Genomic DNA, 12,411 nt, shown 5'->3' with positions numbered 1-12,411 from the left:
AAACTTACATTTATCAAAGATATTGAACTTGAATTCCCTTCAATATTAACTCCAACTTGCCGTGCTCTTTTCACCTACATATAAGTACATAGAACCAAAGATTTCTTAAAGAAGGCAAACTAAAAATACAATAAAATAAGTTTTCATTTTTGGTACCTGTAGTTTTTCTTTTCTAGTTGGATCCAAATTATTATTTGGTAAAATAGCACTTTGTTGTGTCATGGGCTCTTGTTGTACCGCTTCTTGGTGTTGGACATTTTCAGTCCGGTTACAAGTCCTTTTGTTGTGTCCTGATCCACCGCATAATTTGCATTTTGTAAATTTTTTTACACCTCTCAACTTATTTTCAGAAGGGGGTGTTCATCTGGTTCCCTTCTTCGCAATTTTGCACGTCTTCCAACTTTTTCTTTGTATACTGGGGGTAGTGGGGGCGTCAAATCACATTGAGGCCACAAGTCTGGTCCATTGATAGGCATTATTCGTGCTGCATAACATCTTTTATATGTTTCTACCAAGTAATAAGGATGGACATATTCCTCTGGATCATCTTTTTTGCACCAAATGGCGCATACAACGTGCTTGCAAGGAATGCCTGTCAAATCATATTTCCTACAACTACAAGACCTGCTCAACAGATCAACCGAATGTTGATCACGTCTATCATTTGACCTCGTTATCTGGTAGTGCATTTCATCTGATTTCATGGGGGAATACCTAATAGCCTCCACATAGATCTTTTCTAGCACATCTCTGATCTTTGAACAGATTCGACCTTTCCATTTCTCAGCCCTCTCTCTATTTTTTTTGAAATCTGCCCATCAAAAGATTTCGTATTATCTCAAACATCTCAATTATTGGCTTCTCCCTAGCATCTAATATAAAGCTGTTAAAACTTTCGCACATGTTGTTCAACAAGATGTCTGATTTAGAAGTGGTGCTGAAATATGCCTTACACTACTGGCTTTCAGGTTTGTTCACCAACCATCCATATGCTTTTGCATCAATGTCTTTTAACTCAGCCATGTGCACTTGAAACTCTTCAATTCTTGTTGCCTTTGCCGCAGCCCAAAAGGCCATCTTAACCGCTACACTCTTGAATCCATCACGTTTCATATTGCTCTCTAAATGTCTCACACAAAATCTATGTTCAACATCAGGAAACAATGATTCAAGTGCAGGAATCAAACCTTTTTGCTTATCTGACATAAATGCCCAACTATGTGGATCATTGCCAATACCAATGTCTTCATCTAAGAGGCGAAGAAACCATGTCCAACTATCTTTTGTTTCACGCTCAACCATTGCGTAACATATTGGAAATATATTATTATTTGGATCTAGCCCCACGGCCGATAACAATTGCCCACCATGTTCTACCTTTAAGAAGCATCCATCAACACCAATGATACGCCGACAAGCATTCTTAAATCCTTGCTTACACGCTGAAAAACAAACATATAATCTCTGAAACCTTGGACCTTCATCATCCTTCGTCAACTTCAAAACTATAGTAGCCCCAACGTTAGATCTTTTCAATTCAGCACAATACTTCCTTATTTGCTGAAATTGCTCCTCGACAGAAATTTCAGCGCCTTTCTCTTAGCCATGTAGGCAGTCTTCCTTGAAAAATCTGATTGCAGGATGGTAGAAATCTCTTCCCTAAACTCCAAGTGTCCCAATTTAGGATTTGTGCTGAATTTTTTAGCAAAAGTTTTTCCCAACCATGTTGAGTTGACACACTTGTTTTTAAAATCCCGAACACATTGACTGTGACATCCGTCAAAATTTCTTACTTGCCAACAGTTATCATTAGTCATCTTCGCAACATGGATCATCCAGCAGCAATTATCATCATTGCACTTAGCCTAAAGCCGGATATTATCATTTTTTACAAACTTCACAGGTCTTCCTTGTCTAATGCAATGACTTTCAATTGTGAATTTTGCTTCTTTTTTTGAGTTAAAAACTAAACCAAGCTTCAACTCTAGGTTTTCAAAATCCTTCTTTGGATCAAACAATGGATAATTTTTAACTTCATCCTCATCAGAATCATGAAGACTGTTTAAACCATCACTGTCTGCACAAATATCCGCTTCACTGTCATCCTCACGGACAACCATTTTTTCCTTTCATAGATTCTATATCATTGCTAGCATAAAAATAAATAAATAACTCATTTGCTGGATTGAGATATTGAAGAATGAGATATTGAAAAGTCATTCATAAAAAAATAAATAAATAAACAAACAAAAAAACTAACATAAACATAAAAGTCACTCATTTGCTGCTTTCAATTTTTCCAATTCTCATTCTCGTGAAATTTTCAAGTTTCTCATGAATATAAATCCTAAAGATTGAAAAATCAAATTGAAAACAAACGAGTAGAGAATAAAAGTCTTACCTTGAGCTTGTGGAGGAGTGTGGAGGAGGATTGCTGGATTGAGGTGACGAATTGAATGGAGGCGTGAGCAGATCTTGGACGGTGAGAGGCAGCGCTGAAGATGACGATTTGAGGAGGAGGATCAATTTCTCTAAAGAGGCGTTAGGGTTTTTAGTCTGGGTTTTTTTTTTGGATTGATTCGATTGTTCCGTTAATTTTAACTATTAGTTGACGGAAAGATCAAATGAGTAAAAAATAAAAAAGAAATGGGACTAAATCAGGTCACAAATAAGATTAGGGACTGAACCGAGAAACAACCAAATGATTTGGGACTAAACCGGGAATTTTCCCTGTTTCTTAGAATGTAGTAGTTGATGTTAGCGATTGGAATCTATACATTTACAGGGTCGTCGTCGTCTAAGCCACTGCAGTGATGCTGTTGCAGCACTACCCGTCGCGGTTGAGGCAATCAAAACCCTCGACACGCACCATCGCAGGCTCGTAGCTGAACTTGTCAGAGGCACAGAATAGGCGAGTTCAGGCTGGAATGGATCGCCGGGAAATGACCGACAGGTCCTGACGGCCGATCTCGTCCGAATCGGGAGTCGAAAACCACGGGATTCGCCACACGGTTCGGTGGAGAGCCGTAGAACAACGAGGGAGATGAAAGCACTGAATCCTCTGTTCCTCCACCCTGCACAAACATGAAGAACTTGTCAAATGAGAGCGTTAATTTTACGCAAAGAAATTGGAAACTCGAAAGGGAATAAATTAAGGAGAAAGACTTTAAAATCCCACCTTTGGGATAAGGATACCGGGAAACCCTGCTCCAATTTCTGGATCGCAACGATCCAACAGATCCAAGTGATTGCAGCCGAAAGGGGAAAAGGAAGATGTGAGATGAGCGAACTACAAAGCCACAAGGCAATCGATCAAAGAGAAGGTAATCACCTCGGAATCCGTAGCAAGGGCTGGACCGGGACGGCAATGGTTATGGTAGGAAGGGGAGCCAGCCATGTTGGATTTTTCGGGCCGCAAAAATCACTTTTTGCGTCGCGGAAACCTCAAAATCCCCATGCCACGGATCCGTGCGAAAAAATAAAATTTCATATACATGTTTTCTAAGCCTAGATCTACTTTAGATCTACAAGATAAAGATGTTACCCTTGATGCGAAACCCTTCGCGTAATCCCGCTCGTCCTAGATTCGCCGGATCTCGAGAGTATCAAAGTAGATACTCCTCTATGTGTATCCACACAAGCAAGAGATGGAGAGACCTAACACAAAGGTGTGCTAGCACCTTTGTAAAGGTTCGGCCAAAGGAGGAGAGGGAGAGAGGTTGAGAGCTTGAGGAAGAAGAAGGATGTTTCACAACACAAATGAAACTCCCACAATAATCACAAGTCGCCGGCCACTTTCAAAGAAAAGGTTTATATACTCTATGGAATTTTAAGAGTAAAAAACTCTTGATATTCCTCATGAGGTGGCACACACATGTGCTAGCCTTGATGATGTGGCACATCACCATTAGCCACTTAATGCCAACTCACCAATGAGGTGGCAAATGGTCAAGTCAAACTTGACCCTTCATCTTCCTCTCAAGTTAAGTCAAACTTGACCACTTCTCTCCCTTGGTTGATCTAATCTAACCATTGGTTCAAGTCAATTTTAATTTAATGAATCTCTATTCATTGAATTAAATTAATTAAATGAGTCTAATTCCAAATTAGACTCACTTAACACATGAACCAAATTGAGTCCAACTCAATTAGCCTAATTTGGATTACTCTTAATTCAATTTGGTTCATCACATGAACCTAATCCTTTAGGTTCATCAAATGAACCTAATTTCCATCTAATTGCCCTTTGTGTGTGACCCTATAGGTTCTTGTAACGTTGGCAATGCTCCTAAACCTATTTAGAAGCATAAGTAATGAGCGGTATCTAGCAACACATCATTACTACCCAAGTTACAAGAATATTGAGATCCAACATCACCTTGTGACTACTAATTGTGACTCCTCACAATATATGACATTGTCCTTCTATCCTAGACATCTAGATTGATCAATATGAGGCATAGACCGTGTCATCCTCTAATCAATCTAAATCTTGAATCCCAAGTAGACTCACTCAATCAAATGAGCTCAATATCTCATATTGACTCATTTGGGCATGGTCATGCACTTCGTGGTCTCACTCTATCAAGAATATCGATGTCACTCCCGTCATATAGGAGGGATAGATCCCATCTACATCACTCACATCCCTCTGCATAATTTGTTACATACCAGTAATCGCCTTTATAGTCCACCCAGTTATGGGTGACGTTTGACGAAGCCAAAGTACGTAACTCCTTATGTAGGGAACCATGGTGACTTTAGGTCCAAGGACTAGTAGTCATACTAATAGCCACATGAGAAAGTATATGACACTCATATAATGATCCATGATACTTTCTCATGGCGGGTCATTGAGTATACATTCTCCAATGCATACCCATGTGTCAACTTGATATCTCCATATCCATGACTTGTGAGATCAAGTCATCGAGTTGACCTACATGCTAGTCTCATCGCATTAACATTGTCCCTGAATGTTAATACTTGACTAGGAATGATTAAGAGTAGTGTTCCCTATATCATCTCACTATCGATTCAACTAACCGATTGATATAGGTAAGAACATTCTACTCAAGGACGCTATTATACTTAGTTATTTGGCACCAATACAAGTAAGCATAATAACCATAAACAAATGCCTTTATTTATATACAAGAATATGATACAATGAGTCCATACAACAATCATCAAATGATTGGCTCTAGGGCTCTAACTAACAATCTTCCACTAGCACTAGTGCCAATCAGTGTAGGCTCTAAGGCCTAATGACTTAGTGTGACCATCATGCTTTCTCTATGTCAAAGCCTATGTTAGTCTCTGTGGATACTCTGCAAATCTTAACATCTCCTCTCTCGATAATCTCTCGAATGAGATGGAAGCGCCGTAGTATGTGTTTGGTCCGCTGGTGTGAGCGAGTTTCCTAAGCCTGTACTATTGCTCCATTGTTGTCACAATAGAGCTCCCAAGCTCAGTAATGAACTTGCGGATCCAAATTGTCTCCTTTGCTGCTTCTGATGTAGCAATATACTCGGTCTCTGTCGTAGAATCGTCTACTGTGTCCTGCTTCGAACTCTTCCAGCTCACAGCACCACCATTTATGCAAAACACGAACCCTGACTGCGATCGATAATCATCCTGGTCGGTCTGGAAGCTGGCATCACTGTAACCCTTTACAGCTAGCTCGTCATCGTCTCCATATATCAAGAAATATTCTTTAGTCCTTCTTAAGTACTTAAGAATATTCTTGACCTCTATCCAGTGACTTTCACCTGGAACTGACTAGTATCTGCTCGTCATGCTCAAAGTATACGAGACATCAGGACGAGTACATAGCATGGTGTACATGATAGATCCTATGGCTGAAGCATAAGGGATCTGATCCATGCGGTCTCTCTCCTCTCTAGAAGAGGGACCTTGAGTCTTCGAAAGACTCACACCATGTGACATCGACAGAAATCCCTTCTTGAAGTTCTGTATGACAAACCGTAGGAGTACCTTGTCAATATATGTACTCTGACTTAGGCCAGGCAATCTCGCAGATCTATCTCTATATATCTGTATGCCAAGAATGTGGGATGCTTCACCTAAGTCCTTCATTAAGAAATAAGTCCCTAGCCAAGTCTTGACAGACTGCAGCAAAGGGATGTCTTTCCCAATGAGTAGTATGTCATCCACATACAATATGAGGAAGACAACTATGTTCCCTACAACCTTCTTGTAGACACAAGGTTCATCTTCATTCTTGATGAAACCAAACTATTTGATCGCATCATCGAATCGAAGATTCCAGCTCCGAGAAGCTTGATTTAGTCCATAAATGGACCTATGCAGCTTGCATACTCTGCTAGTATGTTGTGGATCTGCAAAACCCTTAGGTTGTGTCATGTACACATCCTCGAGCAGGTTTCCATTCAGAAATACAGTTTTGACATCCATCTGTCATATCTCATAGTCATGGTATGCTGCAATAGCAAGCATGATCCGAATGGACTTAAACATCGCTACTGGAGAAAAGGTTTCATCATAGTCAATACCATGAATCTGCTTGAAATCTTTAGCTACTAAGCGACCCTTATAGATAAGTCCATCCATGTCAGTCTTTCTCTTAAAGACCCACTTACATCCAATGGGTTTTACCCCTTCAGGTGGATCAACCAAAGTCCATACTTGGTTAGTGTACATGGATTCCATCTCAGATCTCATAGTCTCTAGCCATTTCTCGGAATCTGGTCTTATCACAGCTTCCTGATAGGAGGTAGGCTCATCCTCAATGAGCACAACATCATCATGGTCAGACAAGAGAAATGAATATCTCTCAGGCTGACGATGCACCCTATCAGATCTGCGAAGAGGTAGGTCTACTTGAACTGGTTGTTGTTCCTCAATTCCTTGTGAAACAACATCATCCACAACACTTTATGGTTCCAGTTCAACTTCCATCGAGGCTTCAGTGCTATGGTTCATATCTTGAACTTCTTCAAGATCGAACGTACTCCCACTAGTCTTTCTAGAAACAAAGTCCCTTTCTAGAAATACCCCAGTCTTAGCCACAACTACCTTGTATTGACTGGGAATGTAGAAGTAATATCCTTTCGTTTCCTTGGGATATTCAATGAAATAGCACTTGTCAGATTTGGGTCCCAATTTGTCCGAGACTTGACGTCGAACGTAAGCCTCACAACCCCAAATCCTCATAAAAGATACTTGGGCATCTCTCCCAGTCCATATCCTATATGGTGTCTTTATTACAGCCTTACATGGAACTCGATTGAGAATGAAGGCTGCTGTGTCTAGAGCATAGCCCCAAAGATACATAGGAAGATCTGTGTGACTCATCATAGACCGTACCATATCTAATAGGGTACGATTCCTCCTTTCGGATACAACATTCCACTGTGGTGTTCCAGGAGGAGTGAGTTGAGATAGAATCCCACACTCAGCTAGATAGTCACGAAACTCATGGCTAAGGTATTCACCACCTCAATCTGATCGAAGTATCTTAATACTTTTGTCAAGCTGGTTTTGTACTTCATTCTTGAATTCTTTGAACTTTTCAAAGGATTCTGACTTATGTGTCATCAGGTAGACATAACCATATCTACTGAAATCATCAGTAAATGTAATGAAGTACCTATAACCACCTCTAGCAATGACATTGAAAGGGTCACACACATCACTATGTATAAGACCTAACAAGTCAGTCGCTCTCTCACTGTGTCCACTAAAGGGAGTTTTGGTCATCTTTCCTAGAAGGCATGACTCGCATGTCTCATATGATTCAAAATCGAATGAGTCCAGCAAACCATCTTTATGGAGCTGGGACAAGCGTTTGTCATTTATATGACCTAAGCGACAGTGCCAGAGATAGGTTTGATTCATGTCATTTGACTTGAACCTCTTGGTACTTATGTTATAGATAGGGTTCTCAAGGTCTAGAATATAGAGTCCGTTCATCAGATGTGCACTACAATAGAACATATCATTTAAATAAACTGAACAACATTTATTCTTTATTATAAATGAAAAACCTTTCTTGTCTAAACAAGAAACTGAAATTATGTTCTTAGTCAAGGCAGGCACATAACAACATTCATCTAATTCTAGTACAAGCCCAGAGGGTAGAGATAGATAGTAAGTTCCTACAGTAACAGCAGTAACCCGTGCTCCATTGCATACTCGTAGGTTTATCTCGCCCTTCGTCAATACTCTGCTATTTCTCAGCGCTTGTACATTAGTACAAATGTGAGAAGCACATCCGGAATCTAATACTCACGATGAAGAAATAGAGAGGTTGACTTCTATAACATGTATACCTGAAGTAGAAATCTTATTTCTCTTCTTCTTAAGATCTTCTAGGTATCCTGTGCAGTTCCTCTTCCAGTGCCCTGCTTGTCTTTGATATAGTTGACGAAGATGTTCAACCATATCATAAGCACCCATCAACTCGTGTTGCTTCTGAAGCTCAGAGTTCATGGTTGCCAGCATGAGACAAGACACATCTAATGCATCATCTTGATGCTTCTTGTAAGCATCTCAGTTAGCTCGCGTGGCAGTGGTAGGAGGTGCCTCCGGAATGGGCTTCTCCAGAACGTACAGTTTACGTTCTTGTGTGAGAACAATTCTCAAATTCCTGTACCAGTTCAGGAAATTTGCTCCGTTGAGCTTGTCCTTCTCAAGGACGGAACGTAGGGAGAAAGAGTTCGTATTTGATGTCGTGGTTATCTACAATAGAAAAATACAGAACAATAAATAAACATCATATTCTAGTAATCATTTAATTAAGCCTTTTAATTAAATGATGCTCCCACTGAATTCTATAATTCATGTGGGACAAGATCCACATCATACTACGCTTTGAGTTAGCTTTGGCTAAATCGCCCAAGACTTAGTATGATCGGTAGGTAACTAATTACCAATTACATCTCTATGCAACTCTTGTTTATAGGATCAAGATCCGCATTTATATTAAAACTCGAGTTAGCTTTGGCTAATACGCCTAAGAGTTAATAAAAACGTGATTTTGACCTATCTACCAACAATTGAAAAATGCTTATAGTTAAACTCGATCCAATTGAGTTAACTAATTACTCAATCTAATTGAGTTGTACTCACCCATGCGTTGATAGGCGGGACCAAGATTGTCCCTCCGCACCCTACCAAGATAGTATGTGTTGCTCTGCTTTGGCAGATTCAGCAACAACATGCGATCGAGGTAGTGATGGGTATCATGACATGGTAAGCATTTCGAGTTGACGCGATTGAGATTTAATCTAATCGACGAGGTGTATCATATACGCGATTTAGATCTAATCTAATCGTTAGGGCGCATCATGTACGTGATTTAGATCTAATCTAATCGTCGAGGTGTAGCATATACGCGATTGATCGGATCGAATCGTTAAGGCGCTAATTAATTACTTATTCTAGCATGCATCACATATACACATACAAGCAATTAATTAAATATTTTGTGATTAGTCATGGCCCTACTATGATCTTCTTAAGCCAATGAGAAGATCGGATGGTCAACCTAAGGTCAACAGCTTCTCAAGCTCCTTCCTTGACCACCTTGTGTTGCTCGCGCCCTCCTCGTAACTCCGTCTAGAGTGGATCTCTCACCGCTCCAATTTGTACATTACAAAGGTGAAACTCGAGTTACATTTGAGTCTAAAAACTATTTTACAATAGGAATATAATAGAGGAAGGCACGACGTGCAGGTCGCGAATCAAGTACAACACGCACAAACACAAAATGGCACCACTATGTGAATTTTGATGATAGACTTCGCCACTAGTTACTTCGGCAATTGTTAATTACGAAGTAATATATGCTAATATACTTCGGTAATAAAATTGGCATAGTAAATACTATTTTAGACTTCATAAATTAAAAAAAATGGGTTTCACTTATAATTTTAAGTGAGAATTTACTTCGTAATATGTATTTGATGAAGTAATAAGTGTCAAAATAAAATTTATAATTTTAAGTGATGAAGTAATAAGTTTGAACCAATTGAAACATGAGTTAAACCGGTTAATTTTTTCTACCCAACTAATCTCCACGGTACTAAACCCCTAGCTTTATTATGTTTTCTCTGCACATGCACAACCCTTTCTTCATTGCTTCCCGACTTTTGTTCTTCTCCCGACTTTTTTTCTTCCTGACTTTTTTCTTCGCGACGCGACATACAGGTTCAACGCGGCGATTTCCTCTTCTTCATCAAGGTTCGATGATTTCCTTCTTCATCAACACGGCCTGCTAAGTTTCCTTCTTCTTCATCAACCCGATAGGCTAGGGTTGTGTTCTTCAGCGACGCGACAGTGCCATATTATGAATTACAACACAATTTTTTCAATATAATTGGGTCTTTTGGGCCATGACCATCACAAAATAATATATAATTCTAAATTATGTAACTTCTATAAATTTCTATAATTTTTCTTACAATTTTTACAATTTTTATGAGTAAAAATTCCTGGCGGTCCCGTTTAGCGATTTTCGGGCGCAATCGCGGAACAAATCCCCTTGCGGGGTCAGGGGCAGCACCCCTACCAGCGATATAACCATCGCGAGTGTTCCTTAGCGATCCTACAGCGCCTTAGCCCGCTGTCCCAAAATGATTTGGGATGAAACCTTGCCGTTTCGAAAAAATCTTCTCGATAGTCGAAGCCTACAAGTGTCTAAACACTTGTGCTTCGCTTCTACAAGAAAAATACTCATAAAAACTATAAAAAACATAAAATCACAGAAAGTTACAGATCTGTAATTTTCATGAAAATACAAATTAAAACATGTATACGCTTCGCATGTGGCTCTGATGTTGGAGTGTATACTGAAAGCCTAAACTTTTGTAAACATTTGTTTTGAATAAAGAATCGCATTTGGTCAAATTATCTACATTTGTTTGTAGTTGTTCAATTAATTTATATTGTAGATAACATAGCATGTGGTGTCACATGCAGAAGATGATGTTATCAGTACCTTATAAATTATAAACAGTAGCTCACGACCAAAATGGAAAGGAACAAATCATTAGAAGGTCGTAGTGTAATTAGGTATCAGTTTATCTTGACTGTATAATTACACTAGTACACTTAGAGTGTATTGAGTAGGACCATTTGAGGTCGTTTCTTTTATACTGACTTTATAAAGGAACAAAGATCTCAGTTATTATGGAAGTGTGTGCTCTTAATCCTAATATAATAACAAGCACATATATTTCATATTTATTTCTTTAATTTATCAATGGGTGAGATTTAGTTCGATGAATCAATAAGCCCGATAAATTGGGAAATGGTATCACTTATAGTGTGTTTTGTTGATTATAGAAGGAAGCTGTGTCCTAGAGATACTAGGTTGATAATGTCCTCAAGAGGAACTCATAAGGATTGTCATGTTAAATCCTGCAGGTGGACTTAGTCCGACATGATGATAAGGTTGAGTAGTACTACTCTTGGACTAAGATATTAATTAAATGAGTTGTCAGTAACTCACTTAATTAGTGGATATTCGATATCTTAAACACAGGGAGACTAACACACTCATAATAAGAAGGAGGCCAAAAATGTAATTTGGGATTGGTGCGGTAGTTCAATAATAGTTCTCTGGTGGAATTAATTATTATTGATAAAATTAAGTTGTGTGTTCAGGGCGAACACGAGATGCTTAATTTTATCGGGAGACCAAAACCAATTCCTCCTCTCGGTCCCTATCGTAGCCTCTTATTTATAGAGTACTATACCCACTTATACCCACCTTCTATACCCAGCTAAAGGGGGCCGACCAAGCTAGGGCCGGCCTAAGCATGAATTGGGGTGGCCGGCCCTAGCTTGAACCCAAGCTAGAGGGGCTGACCATATTAAATTAAAAGAATTTTAATTTTAATTTTTATTATGTGGAAGATATAATTTATTAAACAGAATTAAAATTAAAATATCTCTCTTGTAAAAGATCTACAAAAGATTAAAGAAAGAGATTAGATCTCTTTCCTTATTTGTAGATTGGTGAGATATTTTATTTTCTCTTTAAAAATTATTCACATGTTGTAAAATTAAAATTATGGAAATTTCTTTTTATCAACCATGAAGAGATTTTTGAAGAGAAATTTTAAATTTTAAAATTTCCGGAAACAAATTAGGAAGTTTTAATTTGTTGATTAAAACTTGTCTAATTTATTTCTCCATGTGGTGGCCGGCCACAATTCAATTAATTAGGAAATTTTATTTATTTTTTCTTAATTAATTGTTGTCAAGGAAATTAAGGAAATTTTATTGTAATTAAATTTCTTAATTTGCCTAGGCCAAGGAATATAAAAGAAGGGGTGGGGGTGCCTTCATGAGGTGAATCTCTTTTATTTCTCTCCCTCTTTTGTTCCTTGGTGTGGCCGACCATCATCATCATCCTGTCCC

At 38.8% G+C, this 12,411-nt stretch overlaps 1 protein-coding gene across 1 annotated transcript; it reads right to left on the bottom strand.

The window, feature by feature from the left end:
• Nucleotides 1-335: 335 nt before the first annotated feature.
• LOC122042424 lies at nucleotides 336-1,302 on the bottom strand. Its single transcript, XM_042602544.1, has 2 exons — nucleotides 963-1,302; nucleotides 336-811 (listed from the first exon to the last, which is right to left on the bottom strand). Exons 1-2 carry the CDS (start codon nucleotides 1,300-1,302, stop codon nucleotides 336-338), a joined length of 816 nt encoding a protein of 271 aa, XP_042458478.1.
• Between the last annotated feature and the right edge of the window lie 11,109 nt (nucleotides 1,303-12,411).

This window comes from Zingiber officinale, chromosome 1B (genome assembly GCF_018446385.1).
Source record: "Zingiber officinale cultivar Zhangliang chromosome 1B, Zo_v1.1, whole genome shotgun sequence".
In the NCBI taxonomy this organism is placed as follows: Eukaryota; Viridiplantae; Streptophyta; class Magnoliopsida; order Zingiberales; family Zingiberaceae; genus Zingiber; species Zingiber officinale.
The sequence above is the reverse complement of the archived record's forward strand: the minus strand, read 5'-3'. Positions and strand labels throughout refer to the sequence as shown.

Bases quoted from the DNA above. Each gene is read 5' to 3' on its own strand.
- LOC122042424 (XM_042602544.1), bottom strand. From the start codon at position 1,302: ATGGTTGAGCGTGAAACAAAAGATAGTTGGACATGGTTTCTTCGCCTC. The intron at 812-962 runs GCCAGTAGTGTA...TTTGATGGGCAG, and splicing joins GTTGGTGAACAAACCTGAAA to ATTTCAAAAAAAATAGAGAG.